Here is a 15533-nt window from a genome sequence, read left to right on the forward strand (position 1 = left end):
TACATACGTTTCCAGCAACTCATCTCTGTCCTGTACAAAGCGGATACAGATAACAAAACCTCAGCGTCTGCTGGGATTTAACTAACAAAGCCAATCAGTTACAAAATATTTTCTTAGAATTAACTAACAGATAACATTTTAATGCAACTCTCCTGCTAGGTAACACAGAAAAAAAGGCTTTTGAAAAGTCTGTTGCCTGTGAGATAACATAGTCAAATGGCTGACAAGAAAACAATTGAGATATTTACCTTTCCGTCTTATTAATGAGACTTGATATCTGGGCTGCTGCGGCATTTATAAGAGCAGAGACATGAGAACACCTTGACTGTATCTTACTTATAAGATATTCTCTGTAAGAAAATCTTTTATTCAGATGATATTTCTTACAAGCTTGCAAAAAATCCATTAGCTCTTCAATGTCACCCTACAGGAAAGAACGTGAACAAATGTGAACATTTGATTAGATGTAATGTTAATTCTGGCTAACACCTATGAATATCAGACCAGATTTCATTAGCAGGACAAAGCTGAAAAATGCTTACAAGTGTAAAACAGTAAGTATGTATCAACTTAACTCTAATGACCACATCAAATGATCTTGGTTATTTTAACAAAACAAAATAAATAATGTGGTGAGCTTTTGGCCTGATTACCTCAATACTGTGTGTATTTTCCTGATAGTTAGTGCACGTCCTGTGTGCCCTGAGTTAACAGGTCATTTGCTCAGGTATTCACAATTACATACACATGCAACCCTACCGGCATAAGCAGAACTGTTCTTTACGATGTACTGTATGATTACATAAGCAAAGGGTAACATTTTCAAAGGTGTCTAAATTGACTTCAAAGCCAATTTTAAAGCCAGCTCTTCCACGTATGTTGAGTACAGCATAGGGAAAGCCAAGCCCACTGCCCACAGGCTGGCTTAGAAGCTCCTCCTTCTAACAGTGGGGAACAGGAAGGGTTTAGATACCTACAGACTGGCAGAGACCAGAGTTATGCACACAATGTTCTGTAGCATAAATAGCCAAGACAAGGTCTGATAGTTACAAGACCCATGTCTGAGCAGCCAAAACATAGTCAAAACCTTTTTCACTTGCTCTGCCTCTTTGACCTGGCTGCTTAACTATCTTCCGCACAAGTGCTTGCTGCATCTCCCACTGACAGTGGCCAATGTATAGCTTCTGTATATGAGGTTGTTCATCAGTGAAGGAGTGAGCCTTACATGTTCTGACACCTACTTTCCAGATGTTGCTTTTTAGCCTTCACCTGCAGGTCCACAACAATCATACTCTTCCTCAAGAAGCAGCCAGAACAACAGTTCCCAGATCTTTTGCAATCTAGAGTACTAACTTTCAACACAAATGGAGGTAAAAACAAACACACAGACAAACAAAACCCCATGAGGAAACAATTTAAGCTATTCTACTGCAAGAGGTTTAAAAATGTAACTGAAAGCAAAACTGAAATCCTGAACATACTCTTCATCACCATCCCTGGATCACACAACTTAGAGAAACTCAATCCCTCTAAGTACAAAATCATAGTACTTCAGACACAACACAATTTCAAAAATCAGCATATTTGGAATGGGGGGCTCAGTACATCTTCTGAAGTATAGAAGAGCACTTCATGCCTAGGGAGTTTTGAACATGTGCATATACCTCAATACTGTCTCGGGGTGACTTTATGATGTGTATCCCATATCGCTGCCCCATGTCCAGAAATTAATTTTGTGCCTTTCTGTGCCTTTAAACTGAGCCTGAGAGGGGGAAGGGAAACCTGAGCAAAACTTCTTCAAAGCAGTTCGCAGCTTGTTCAAGGTCACACAGAGATAGAGACTTTTTTTCAGCTGCAGCAGCAGAGCGAGAGTGAGGAAGGCAGCTGGCTTGCTTTCGGCCAGTTTTTCAGCTTCTTTTTCTTTCTCTGGAGAGAGAGGGAGAGTTGAACTTTTGTTTTTCCTGGGACTTTGTTTTTTCTTTTTTTTTCCTCTGCTGGACGGTTTCAACATCAGAATACATTGGGAGGAATTTCCACCAAGGCCTTGGCCCTGGAGGTGGGTCCACCACCCCATCCCAGCTCCAAGGAGGGGGAGAGAGATATCTATGGAAGGACTCTGAAATTTTCCCAGGTTTCCCTCAGCAGAGCAAGAGGTTTTATTATTTAGCATCATTATCCTTTTCCTGTGTATTTGTTAAATGAATAGTTTTTATCTCCTTCACTTTCCTTCAAGGAAAATTTATTTTTTTCCTGAACCTGGTGGGGGAGGGATGGCTGTAACCTGCCTTCTCTCAGAGGATATATTTCTAAATTTGTCCAAACCGGTACAAAAATACAGTTGTGTAGATGTCTAGATGTGCTAATAAAGGCATTATAATTTTTAAAATGCTTTCTAAGAAAGTTAGTTATGAAAGTGATAACATTTATCCTGAAACATTTCTCAGAAGTTACTGCAGGTTTTTATTTTGTCTTTAGGTTAGGAATGGAGATATCATCCTATTACCTGTATTTTAGAGTAACCTTCCACTAATGTTTTAGCTGTTTCCAACTTCAGTTCTCCCTTTAAAGTGGCATTTGTTATCTGTGTAAAAAAGATAGTATGGAGTTCCTTTCTTTGGGTAACAGCCAGCTCTCTATAAGCCTTTGCAAAATATTCCTCCTGCTTTACGAAAAGGAATCTCTTCAGGCAGTCCTGCTCCAGTCTGTGAAGTCTGTCCAGAAGACTTCTGTATTCTACAGCAGGCTGCAAAGAAGGAAATAAATACAACAGAAGTGATTTTCAGAATTCAACATACTTTAAAGTACCAGTGCTACTAGCTCATATATATTTTACAAATACTTTAGTTACTGTCATTTCAGGTTTAAATGAAGGCTAATATTGAATAAGTGTACACTTCCCATAGTTTTCACCTGTCTGGATGGCAGGGTTGTACAGCTGCCAGTCTCTCATACAGATACTACTTCCAAAGCATAATGAAGTCCTTTTAGAATTCACAAGACTTATATAAGATAAATTATATAAATGAGCATGAAATTCAACACAAAGACTATATGTGAAATTAATTTTTTAGGTTTCATCAATCCTGAAATCCTATTAAAATTAAACAGACTCATAAGGCATACCAATGAAATAATAATAAATATATTTTTAAAAACAATATAAATTAAATATAAATATAAAAAAACCTCCTCCACTCTACTAAAAATCTCGGAAAGTTTTTTATTATTGGTGACCTACTTTAACTATCAGTTTCTACAAATTAATCCAAGAGCATCATTTTAGATTTACATTTACAACCATGGCGTAGAATTAAATGGCAATTACTTTAAAAGCTTCTTTGCCAGAAATATTTTCTCTTAGTTCTCTAGTAAGACTTACATATTCATAGTTTTAATCTCAGATGGCATAAAGTCATTATAGAATCAAAACATACATGTCCCACAGAGCAAAGAATGCTTCTTATGCTAGCAGAGCTACCTAACAGTCACTATGCCAGTCTTGCTCTAAATTTCATACCAATTATCTTGAGAAGAACTGCCCTCTGCACGTCACTTCTCATTCCCAAGAGACACATTGCAGGCAGCAAATAATTAATCAAAAAGGCAAAGAATATAAATTCTACATTTTGGCTGAGAAGGGGAGTAAGTTATTGCTCCAGCTGGGTTCCACTGCCATCTCTTGGGTGTCAGTACACCTGCTGCCCAGGAGCACAGGTGTGACCCAAACCTCATGCTCCAGAATGTCCTTCTGGACCACATGCTGTGGCAAGTACAAACCCAGGTCCTTCTAGAGACAGAAAAGTGAACAGGAAGTTGATAGGATATGGAAAATGGACCAGGACAAGTACTGGACTGACCTTAATTGTTTACTTGACTCCTAGCATTCAGGATTTTCAGTACAAATCAGACTGAACCAACACCAATGCCTTTCTTACAAAGCAAAGCCACTTTGCATTTAGTGTGAGATCACACACTGAGTTTCAGTCAGGTCCCTCTCTCTGCAAAGGCAGGACATCTCAGTGAGGTACAGGCTCCTTCTGTATCCAACAGAAAGAAAAACTCTTCTGCAGAGTACAGTTCACCTCATCCTTAAGAAGGCATCCACAAATGTTTCTTCCTTCCCATCTCTTACGTTTGTAGCACCTCTAGTTCAGGATATGCATACCCTACAGGTATGGAAAGCTACACAGAGTCACAATTTAAAATTCACCTGGAAACATCAAAGAAATTCTACTTGCCCACTAGCCTTGTGCCTGATTTTCACTACACAACAGCCTGATAAAACAAAGCTTTTTCCTGAGAGCCTCAGCATACTGGAGTACCTTTAATGGGTCACACTCAGCAAAAAAAACTTCTTGTGTCAAAAGTTTAATCATGAATTTTCATAAAAGACCTTAACAATTATGGGTATGCAATATGCAAATACCACTTGTGGTCCAGAAGCAAAGCCCCACTAGTAAGTAATAAACTGCACTATTTGTTCCCACCAAGTCACCCTCTTAACAGACAAACATGAAACATCAACTTGGGCATTTCGGCATTTTAAGCTTACAGAGATGAAATATTCAAAACTTACCAGAATCCTTCCAAACCATAGGAAGTTGTTAAAAACAGTAATAAAGAAAAAGGGTGGGGGAAAATCAGTTTTATTGTAAACATTCAATATACTTGAAAAAAAACATGGAAGACTGGAACATAACTTTGTACATGGGATATTGGCCTGGTGACCCAGGCTGTATTTCCAGCTAGTAACTACCTATGAAATCCTGGGCAATGAAACTTATCCATTCAGAGATCTCTGAATGAAAGTGATACACATAAGTTTTCAATTTTCACTCTGAACTTGTACGGAATCATGCTCAGACTTCAGTTATTTATTTATTATCCAGAAGCTATTTCCAAGAGAAGTCCACTCCTCGCTCTGTCTAAAATATGGATTGTTCTGATTTCAGAGAGAAATCAGTCTTTGGTTGTCCTTATATTCTAATTTTCTTCAAAAAAAGAACATAAATATTGGAAGCTTTTTACCTAGACTGTAAGGTTTATGATGCAGGGAGTTTGTTATGCTCTGAATGTGCAAAATACTTCACACAGAGGCTGAAATCTCAGAAAGTGCTGCAGTAAAATACAGGAAATAAAAACACACCACTTTGCAACAGTGTAAGTGATTGTAAAGAAAAACAGGGTAATGACAACGCTTTGTTTTCAGCTGTCACAGATTCCCTTGAGAAAAATTTGTTTTCTGGTGATGTTAAACCCAATTTCTTAATTACAACTACCCTAATTATGACATCTGAATTTTTGAACATATTTAATTGTAGATCTTCATCTTTACTCTTCTAACAGGGTAACTAAGCTGCTCTAGTCATAGAGAAACCATCTCCATAAAACTACATATGATGCAAAACATCTTGATTTAAAACCAGACTTACCTTTTCATTAATTTTCTTCATTAGTTCCTCAGCCTCTCCATTTGCAGCTTTTGCTTTTTGGCATTGAGCCTCCATTGTCTTCCTAGTTTCCAGATGACATTCAGCTGTTAAAGCCACCATCTTCCTTTCGTACTCCTCTTGAATCTCTTTCTCCATTGCAAGAAACCGCTTTTTGAAAACGGAACTTATCTTCTTCTCCACATGAGGAAAGAGGCTGTGGTTTAAGGCCATGTTCTTCAGCATCATAGCAATCACTTCTTTACAGATCTGTGTTCGACAGGCCTCCAGATCAGCATCTGCCCGTGTCAGGCTGGCAACCTCCAGACTGTACAAAGGTAATCAAGACTGTTAGAAATCGCAGATTATGGGAAATTTCTACCAGAATATAAGAACCTTGTATCTAGAGCATTCAGTCTCTAGATTGTATCCAGATTCACTCAATACTGGGTAATGAAATGACAGTCAGAGAACTGCCAGAATATCACAGCATATGAGTTTATAAATCATGACAGTAATCATTCATTGAACAGCAGAGTAAGTCAACTTCTACTACAGCAAGTTTAATGAAGTATGTCTATATTTCCATTCCAGACAGAAGAAGAAAAATCTTTTCTTTACTAATACTCAAAACATTCCCTTAGATATAAGCCAACAGAAATGTCTGACACCCCCCTTCTCCCCCACCCCCCCCCGCAAAAAAAACCCAAAAAGCTCCACTATCTCTGTTGGGATTTGATCTCTGCACCTGATGGCAGATCAAATGGGCACCTGAATAGACTATAAATTTTACTGACTTTGTAAAATAGTTCTAAACTCACTGACCCATCTAGATTGATACATCGCTGTTTCATATTCTTGGCTGGTGTACTCCCTTCTCTAAAGGGAAGAGGGGACAGTTTCAACTATGTGCTGATACAAATGAAATAAAACAGCGCGTATCTGTCACTCATGAACATTAACAGAGTTCTAGAAAAGAGATTAAAACCAGATGGAAATACAAGAGCTTTTAGAAAATGCAATATATGTCATGTTGTGTATAAATACATTCCCATTTATGTTTAGAGTTAAATTTGAATTATAATTATTCTAATTTAATATACAATGTAACTACTCTAAATTCTACACCAGAATTCAATTTAACGCTGGAAAATTAGGTGAGTTTTGCTCCTGCATGTCAAATTACATGAATACACAACACTGTATTCTTCTGTGTGTTGACCATGCATACATGAATTTCTTTGTGACCTACAAAACATATTTTCAGGAGCTTAAACACATTCAATTTTTTGCTTAGGCTAAATTATTGATCAAATTTTTCCACAGAAAAATCTTAGAATAAATTTCAATTCCATAGCAAAGATCTTGGTAAGACTTGCAAGAGAGTAGAATGATACTGCATTCAGAATCATATAAATGAAGGCATGCAAATGTTGTTTTTGTCAAACTTTCTTTTCCTTACATAAGCAAGTAAAGTTTAACTAAAAGTAAACCACTGACATATCATCACTTCTCCCCTGATAACACAAGATATGTATTCTCCCCATCTAGAAATTGATGGGATGGAATTGTTTTCTTACAATGACTCAAATATTGGAAGTTTTTGGGAGACCACCTTTAAAATGTAATCATCTACCACAGACTTATTTTCTGTTGCATTCTCTCAAAACCACAGAAACACACAGGTGATGGCCATCCTCATCTTGGTGATCTGCTGCAGGGCTGGCTACTTGGTTGCAGCTACTAAACCTCCTCCATTTTATCCCCTCTTCCTCATATACAGGAACATAAATTCCTGCATTGAAGTACCATGTGCCTGAAACATTCCTCACAGAAATATGAAGATTCCTGTACTCTAATATTTGCTCTAATATCCCCAAGACAACACAACCATCCAGCTTCTCTGTCCTGTCTACAGATGGACACTGCAGCTGGAGGTACACAGCTGTCTTGGGTAACATTCACCTACACCCACAGTAAAGTGCCCCAGGGCACTGATCTACTCCCTCTCCTTTGGGAGAGTCCTTCTTGCTCCAAGACAGAGGGCAGATGATGGCAGGATCAAGGTAACAGGATGCTGAAGCAACACAGCAGATACAGATGTGTGTTTTCTCATTTTGTTTATAGTCCTACAACTTCTGCTGACACACCCAGCTATTACCAACTCATTTGTGACAACTTGAAAAAAAGAATTGTTTGAACTTAAACAAAAACAAGGATTCAGAGAATGGGAGCTTTATGCTATAACGTTTCTCTAATGACTGTGAAGTAGTGGTAGGAGGCTTCCCTTCATAGATTCACCAATTCATTATTAGCCTGTAAAATCCAAGCCACCAGATTTATTTTTCTGTTTTACTTTAAGTTCATCAGTTCTGATTTAATTGAAGCATATCTGTCTTTTGTGAGAAACATCCCAGTTTTCAAGCATCCCCTAACAAAGAACTAAGCATTTTAATAAATTCTTCCACTAGGTAATTTCTCTAAAAAATGGTAACCTCATCCTCAGCTTGAATTTTATTTGTTACAACTACCAACTCTCATTGTTTGCCAGAATGACAAGTTCCTTAGTTGTTATTTTTCTGTTCTTCAAGCATGCAGTGATAGATGATCGCCCCAGCACCTACTAACACTTCCTTACTCAGATGTGAAAGACTGAACTCCTCATCTCTCTCCCTGGAAAGTGACACTTCACAGCTCTACCACATTGATACATAGATCGTAACACATAATTTATTCCTTATCACAAATTCAGGGTTTTTTTAAAGCATGCTTCAAAAAAAATCACTCTTCTTCAACAGTGATCCCAAGAATGAAAACCAAAATAAAACACCTTCAGAACATTTCCTATTATCTTTCCCTCAGTCTTCCCACGTCACTTCTTCCTATTTACTGCAAGTCATTATAGACTCAACCTGATTTCATTTAGATCAAGACTTCCATGCTCTTTTTCACCCTCAAGGAGAACTACAGTACCCCAGTAACTCTGCATGATGCAAAATGCAGGAGGAGCAATAATAATAATCACCTGATGCTGGTGTGTCAGCAAGTGAATCATGAGGCTCATAAGACCTCAGGTGTATTCAACCTGCAACTCATACTTTTCATTTCCCTGACAGCACATTACTGAGGAAGGCAATGAAAGAGAAGTCTATGAACTGTTCCAACAAACCACGGAAAACAGCATAGAGAAAAGTACAGCACAGAAAGAAGAGTTACAAGCCACAGCTCTCCCACGTCACATCTTCGAAGACAGCAGCCACACCACGATGTTTTGTCAGTGGCAGCTGAAGAAAGGTTGTGTCTGTAAAAACTTGAAAGCTCCCTTCCATGTGATGTGCTCTACTTCTGCTTCATGATCTTCACACAGCAGCCAGCAGAAGTGAGACAAGCTCATCACACACATCAGAAACCTTGCTTCAAGCTCTTTACTCAAAACAGAGAGGTTGAGAGCACCCCGAGCATGCTGCATCACACCAATAGTCACTAAAACACAGGAATCCTGTACATATAATAAACCAAATGCTTTCATTTGGTTTCATTCAAGTCCATCAGAAAAACAATGTTTACAATCAACCAGATTAAATGTTTCACGACACATACGGAAAAAAATTCTAGCTTGACACTCTGTGTCTCCTCAAGCCAAGGTACATTTAATAATTTGCTTTAAATGCTCTGCACTCTGCTTGTTACAGCAATTGATGTTTAAAAGGTCTTGCCCCACTCCGTGAGCATATTCAGCATCACAGAAACATGAAAGCTGATGAAGCACAGGTAGCTGATGGCAACCTATTGATGAAAAAGATGAAAGCTTTTGTTGGACAAAGGATGCTGAGAAGGGATGAGGACAGTACAGAAGGCAGGTGGCACAAAAGGGTGGGGGAAGGAAAGGTGAACAGACACACAGAAAATGAAACTTCAAACAGCAAGTGTATAGCTTTCTCACTCACTTGAAGAGAAAAGAGGATTTTAAAATCTGTCAGAGAGATCTGGAAGGGGAAAATCCCAGATGCCAAACACAGAGAGGCAGAGAAAGTGCCTGAGCAACTGATGTCCTCCACAGACCTAATGAAAGAATACAGGACAGCAGCTGGGGTCAGGAAAGCAACTACAGTTCATTTAAAAAAAACCAAACCAAAACACAACACACTACAAAAAAAGGAAACCTCTCATTAACTACCAAGTAATTGTGTCTCTAAGTCTTATTATTCAACTTACAGGCCCACAGAGAGAATTTTTGAACAGGAGAACTAATAGCTGCTGAATTTAACAGTCCTAAAAATAACTAATGGCTTTCAAACACATTTTTAAAACTAATTCTGAGTTTATAAAGATAAGAAACTACTGTGACACAACTTCCTGAAGTCTAAAAGGGAGAGAAGCATTAAGCAAATTTCCCTTCAGTGACATTTTCCCATCAAAACACAAAAGCCTGTCATTCCCAGAAGGCTCATCTCTCATCTGCCAAAGAAAGACAATTAGTAAGACAACACATGTTAAAAAAGTATCCAGAGGAGACTGGAGCTCCATCATAGCTGTTTCTGTAAAAGTAATGCTTCAAATACACAATGCTCCTGAAAAGCATGTAATTAAGTAATTTAGAGCCATTTGTGGACACTTTTGTTCCCACTTCAGCAGTGACTCAGAGGCCCAAGGCACAGCAGCTGCACCAACTCCTGATGGAGAGGGGAATGCAAAGAGGGAAGGACAGACAAACACCCCAGCTCAGTGGCACCCACTATTACAGCCAGAGCAGCACACGTCCTGTACCCACAGGCACAGTGATGATGGGACAAGCTGCAGTGAGAAAGGAAACCGGCGGACAAAATCCAGCATTATGGTCTGTGTTGCCTTATCACACTTCAGAGTCTGGAGTGAAGATGGAGAAAGAGTCAGACCAGAAGAATCACAAAGAAACCAGTTCCTGCAGTGCTGCCTTTAGTCACAGTAAGAAAAGAAAGCCAATTCAAGTATAATGAGCATTAGAGATCTTCAAAAGCTGCTGATGTGGTTTATTTCACAAATCACCCATTTATTGAGAGGTTAGAAATACATTATCAGTAAGTGTGTTGTTTCTTCTGTTTTTTTGTCTGTTTAGTTTGTTGTTGTGTTTTGTTGGTGTTTTTTTAAAGTACCATGTCAATGTGGACCCTCTGTGCAGCCCCATACCTTCCTCCCTTCAACACCTCCCTCCTTTTTTCCTTCCTTTGCATTCCATGCTCTCCTGCTGGGTCCAGTCTCAACAGAGACTAAACACTTCAGGGCAGGGATTTACACAGCTGCAGCACAACAAAGCACAAACCTTTGCAGGAGATTCAAACAGTACTAGACTAGAAGTAGAGGCAATGGCATGAGGTCTGAACACGCACCAACAGTTACTGACTGCCCAAGCCCAAATTCTTCAGCCCTCTTGTGCCAGAGTGGGGTGTGTTGCCTTTCCTTGGTCCCTGCCCACTACCAGGCTGCTTTTGCACAGGTCTGAAATGCTCTGTGATACACCAGCAGCTGTAGTGGCCTGCAGCCAGCTCTGAACTGGGGAAGTTCATCCATCAGTCCTGTGACACTTACACAGCCAAGCGTGAACTCAGCACAGCTCATGCAGGAGCCCACAGAGAATACAAGACATCACATCAGTAAATGAAATTGCTAAGAAAGGTACATGAGGATTATCTAAGGATGCTTTCACACGGATGAGTCACAGGTTAAGTTTAGCTTTCCAGAAGTCAGAATGCTGGCAAAACCAAAAATAGGATTCCTGATATACAGCCAAGAAATAATAATTAAATTAAAAACTAAAAAAGATAGATTGAGCTGAGAGAGCAGAAGCTCTTCAGAAAACAAAGATTCATGAAAACCTGCTAGAAATTCTAAGCACCAGACCTGTTTCACCTGTCAAATTCTTTTAACTTTCCACAGCAATATAAAGAGTAAAGGTATTTCAATACTTGCAATTATCTATTTAGAAAACATTTTAAAAATCCAGCATTTAAGAGACTGAGAACCTCTGCATTGCTTGCACAAAATAAGAAATATGACAAATCAGCGATCTTCAGAAAATCAATTTTAAAACTACATCTACCTACAATACTGCTGTTGCAACAGAGTTCAGAAAATGGTTATTTCACTCTTTTGCTCAGAAAAGTGACCGTGCAAAAAGAGTGTATAAAAGACTCCAATTCTGCACACATTTCACCACCAATTTCAAAAGCACCAACTTCAGCCTGGATACTAACAAAATCATAAATATTATTGCTACATGCATTATGCATTAATGCCTGAGGAGCTTCCAACTCTGCTATGATCTGCTCCAATTCTTCTGATCTATCCAGGCAGGAAGAGCATTCAGATGACAGAAATGGTAGGAGATATCAATCTTCTTTCAAAATTATATGGAATAAAGTATCAAGAACAGCACAACTCTCAAAAGGAGACTCTCTTCTGGATAAATTGTTCCACGTAGACAGCAGAAATGACCCTTATAATTCTAAACACTTCAGGGTCAGCCAACATCAAAGAAAAGTGACATTTTTAAGATGAAAAAAGATACGTATTCATTAATTTCAAATTACTTGTTTTCTTCAGCTCCTTACTCTTACAGGCTCCTATCATATACTAAGCATTTGAACTCTGATGAAAAAAAAGTATAGTTTACACACTTGTCAAGCTTCTAGCAGCATTCATAACACAGAACTACAAATACAGGGTTTGAAGTTCATACCATGAGCATTCACTGCATCTTACAACAATGTGATTATTATTTACAGTTATATTCCTGCATTGTACACATTTCACAAAAAGAGAGTACAGAATAGGCTGTCCCTTCAAAAATTCCAAAATTTTAATGACACTCTTTCCAAGTTATGAAAACCAGAAATTTAGCTCCTCATATTTTATTTTGTACTAACAATGTAACTATTTCTCACCATTTTCCGTGTAGAAATACTCTAGTCTATGTGCTATGACAACATGATCATTTATACCCCATCCCTGGTAGTGTTCAAAGCCAGGCTGGATAAGGCCTTAAGCAACCTGGTCTGGTGGGAGATGTCCCTGCTTACGGCAGGGAGGGTTGGGACTAGAGGATCTCTATGGTCCCTTCCAACCCCTTAACATTCTATGATTCTTACTTTCCATTTGAATTCAGGGTTTAAAAAAAAGAACATTTGCTCCACAGCAAATCCAACTGACATGTACTGCAAGAAATTTACATTTAGGAAGAAAAAGTGAATTTCTAAAATTGTGGTAAATTGTTTTCATTTTCCTGTCAAGGCTTTTTGGAGACAGTTTGATCCTGTTCTCTAGTACATTGGCCTCAGTGTCCTCTACCACAGGAAAAAAATCAGCTGCAATGTACACTTATTACTTAACTCATTTACCAAAATAATTGGCAGTATGTATTGTGTATCAGCAAGCAGGCTCAAACTCAGCTAGAGCTTTGACAAACTCAAGGAAGCATACCTGTACAAAATGAAGATTAAAAAGAAAAGGTGTAGTAGTGAAAAGCCATTTAAAGAAATTAAGTTCCCTTTAACAGATCTTTATCTTTTGAGACTATGAGTATGGTCAAGTTCCATCACATTGGACACAAACCCAAATTGCTCAGCTCTCTTCATATTCTCCTCTAGACATATGGAAAAAGACACCCACAACATTTTGGAACATGATCTTCTAGTGTGCATGTCAAATATTCAAATCATACAGCTTCCCCTCATTAGTATTCATTGCCCAGAATCCAATATTCAGTAATATACACAGCAAGGAACCTACAGAGAATAAAAGTCAAGCTATTTTGCTGCATAATTCACATCAAGTATATGACTTACTAAGAAAAAATTCACAAAATGAGTAACCAAGAAGCTTCCTTATGAAACATTATAAGTATGTTTTGTTCTCTAGACAATCCTCCTGACACTGCAAACTGTCTACACTCCAAAGCTGACCCTGTCCATAAATATTGAACACATGCTCCTGATGTATCTCCTAAATGATTTGGCACTGTCACTTCTTAAAACACAACACAGATTTATGTTGCAAAGAAGAAAAAACATGTGGCTCTTACTTTTCAGAGTTATTTTTCTTGTTTGTATCTGAAAGACCAGAATGATTCCAACCATGACAGTGGAATGAAAAGGATGTTATCAATTATGCTGGCAAGCTTGTATGTGTGTCATGTAGACAAAAATGAAACATACCTGCACCAAAACATGCAGAAGGAATTACGAAGCTAGCATACAAGCAAGATGATGTTGTTTGGCTGAACATACCTATCACCCTTTCAATCATCAGGAATCACTGTAACTCTGAATACCTTTGTGGTCTATCTACTATCCTAATCCTGGAAAAAGGGAAAGACATCTTAGAAGGTGGAGCAGGTTAGTGAGTGTTGACTCATGGGCATCTACTTTATTTACTGCAACACTCTATCTCTTTAGTGATAAAGAAAATAGAAACTGAGGAAAGAAAAGGAAGCAAGAGACATGTGCACTAACTTCCTGAAAACATTTAAAAACTTTAGCCCTTGGACACATATTCAAACTAAGACACAAATCCTGTTTTATAGGTTTAGAAATAAACCTGTTATAAAAATAAACCTTTCCAAAGGTTTGCAAGAATATTTGCCTTTCTAATCCGTAATGTATCTGAAAATAGTGCAGCAATTTTTTTCAACCTAGCTAGATACTAACTATCCCTGAAATAAATTAATACTAAAGCAAATTTAAAAAAATGTTTGATCCTGTTCTTAATATTCACAAAATGATTTTCAGGATAAGTCTTCTCAAAGCCTGAGTTGCTATACAGTTATAAAATCAAGAACCAATGTTCAATTTACAGAGGTAAGTTCCCAATTATCAGGGAAAGGCAGAAAATAATACTGCTGTTAGTTACCCTTTAAGAAAGAAAATTCAACCCTGTAACTTTCCAGCTTCCAGAGATTTTATAGTTGCATAACACTGCCTTTAATTTCACTTACCAGGAGGTAATGGTAAGACTGCATAAACAACATCTGCTCATCCTCACATCAGACCTTTTTACAAAATTCGGCTGAAGAACAGATGACCTTTAACAGTGGCATGTTTCTATCAAAAGGCCTTTCAACAGTATCAGGAGTGTTTCTGTGCTCTACCAAGCAGTCCCACCAATCACAGGTACATGGATCTTTCTGGCAGCACTACAGACTGTCACACCTCAGACTCTGATCCAAGTGTTTTCAAGATACACTGCTGAACAGTAATGCAGGCACTCAGCAGGGGCTCTCTTCCTAGGACAAAAGCCATGCTTTTGACAGCTTAATGTGTTAAGCAATAGTAGAATACTGTGTTTCAGTATTTTCTTGCACACCGAGAAGTTTCCCTTCACCTAGTGAACCACAGAAAGACAAAGCAAGGTGTTTATTTGGATTGGAAAACTTGCATGTCTAAGGCCTAGATGGAGTTGTGACTTCTATAAGTGAATCAGTATGAAATATGATGGCTTTCTGTTCCCATAGATGATTGTTTAAAACAGGTCAAAAACCTAAGGTAGTGCAGTAACATGTGTAAACAGACACTATTAAAAAAACAATGAAGAGCAGATACTCAAAACATATTCAAAGGTTTGGCTGATGATAAAAATAATAAATGTGATGTAACAGCAGTGAATTCTTACTCTTCTAAAGCCTGAAGCATGTTCCCAGGTTCTTCAAAGGACAGAATATCAATGATTTGGTCATTCAAAATTACATCTTCACTAAACAGATCCCCTGAATTAAATTGAGAATGCTCCAGTTTGTGATTTTGGTTGTGTTCAAGCTGTATCTCCTTAAAAAAAAAAGAAAGAAGAAGTAGAAAACTTTAGATTATTAAAAAAATGTATAATGAGTGTCTGATCTGCAGTTTAACTTTGGGTGAGAAGATTTCTATTTATCATCAAACTGTAGAGCTGGAAAGAGTATAAAGAGGTTGTGCAATTCAGATATGTATCTGAAATCAAATATATTACTTTTATTTCAGACTGATCTTTTTTAGTATATAACTGATCTGGAATACAGATGAAGAAATGGAGAACACAGAACACTTGTGAAAGTCATCTAGGAAGTTATCTTCCACTTCAAACTTCCTAGGTAATTTT

At 38.0% G+C, this 15533-nt stretch overlaps 1 protein-coding gene across 1 annotated transcript in view; it reads right to left on the reverse strand.

The window, feature by feature from the left end:
* EVC2 (EvC ciliary complex subunit 2) overlaps positions 1–15533 on the reverse strand; it is a 69753-nt gene that overhangs the window by 29114 nt on the left and 25106 nt on the right. The window contains exons 9-12 of the mRNA XM_082282634.1: positions 15072–15223; positions 5433–5757; positions 2504–2743; positions 249–424 (exon numbers count right to left, since the gene is read on the reverse strand). Of these exons, the coding sequence (XP_082138760.1) occupies positions 249–424; positions 2504–2743; positions 5433–5757; positions 15072–15223 (893 nt within the window). The remainder of the gene's footprint in view (positions 1–248; positions 425–2503; positions 2744–5432; positions 5758–15071; positions 15224–15533) is intronic.

This window comes from Coloeus monedula, assembly GCF_965178545.1.
Source record: "Coloeus monedula genome assembly, chromosome: 5".
NCBI classification, from domain to species: domain Eukaryota; kingdom Metazoa; phylum Chordata; class Aves; order Passeriformes; family Corvidae; genus Coloeus; species Coloeus monedula.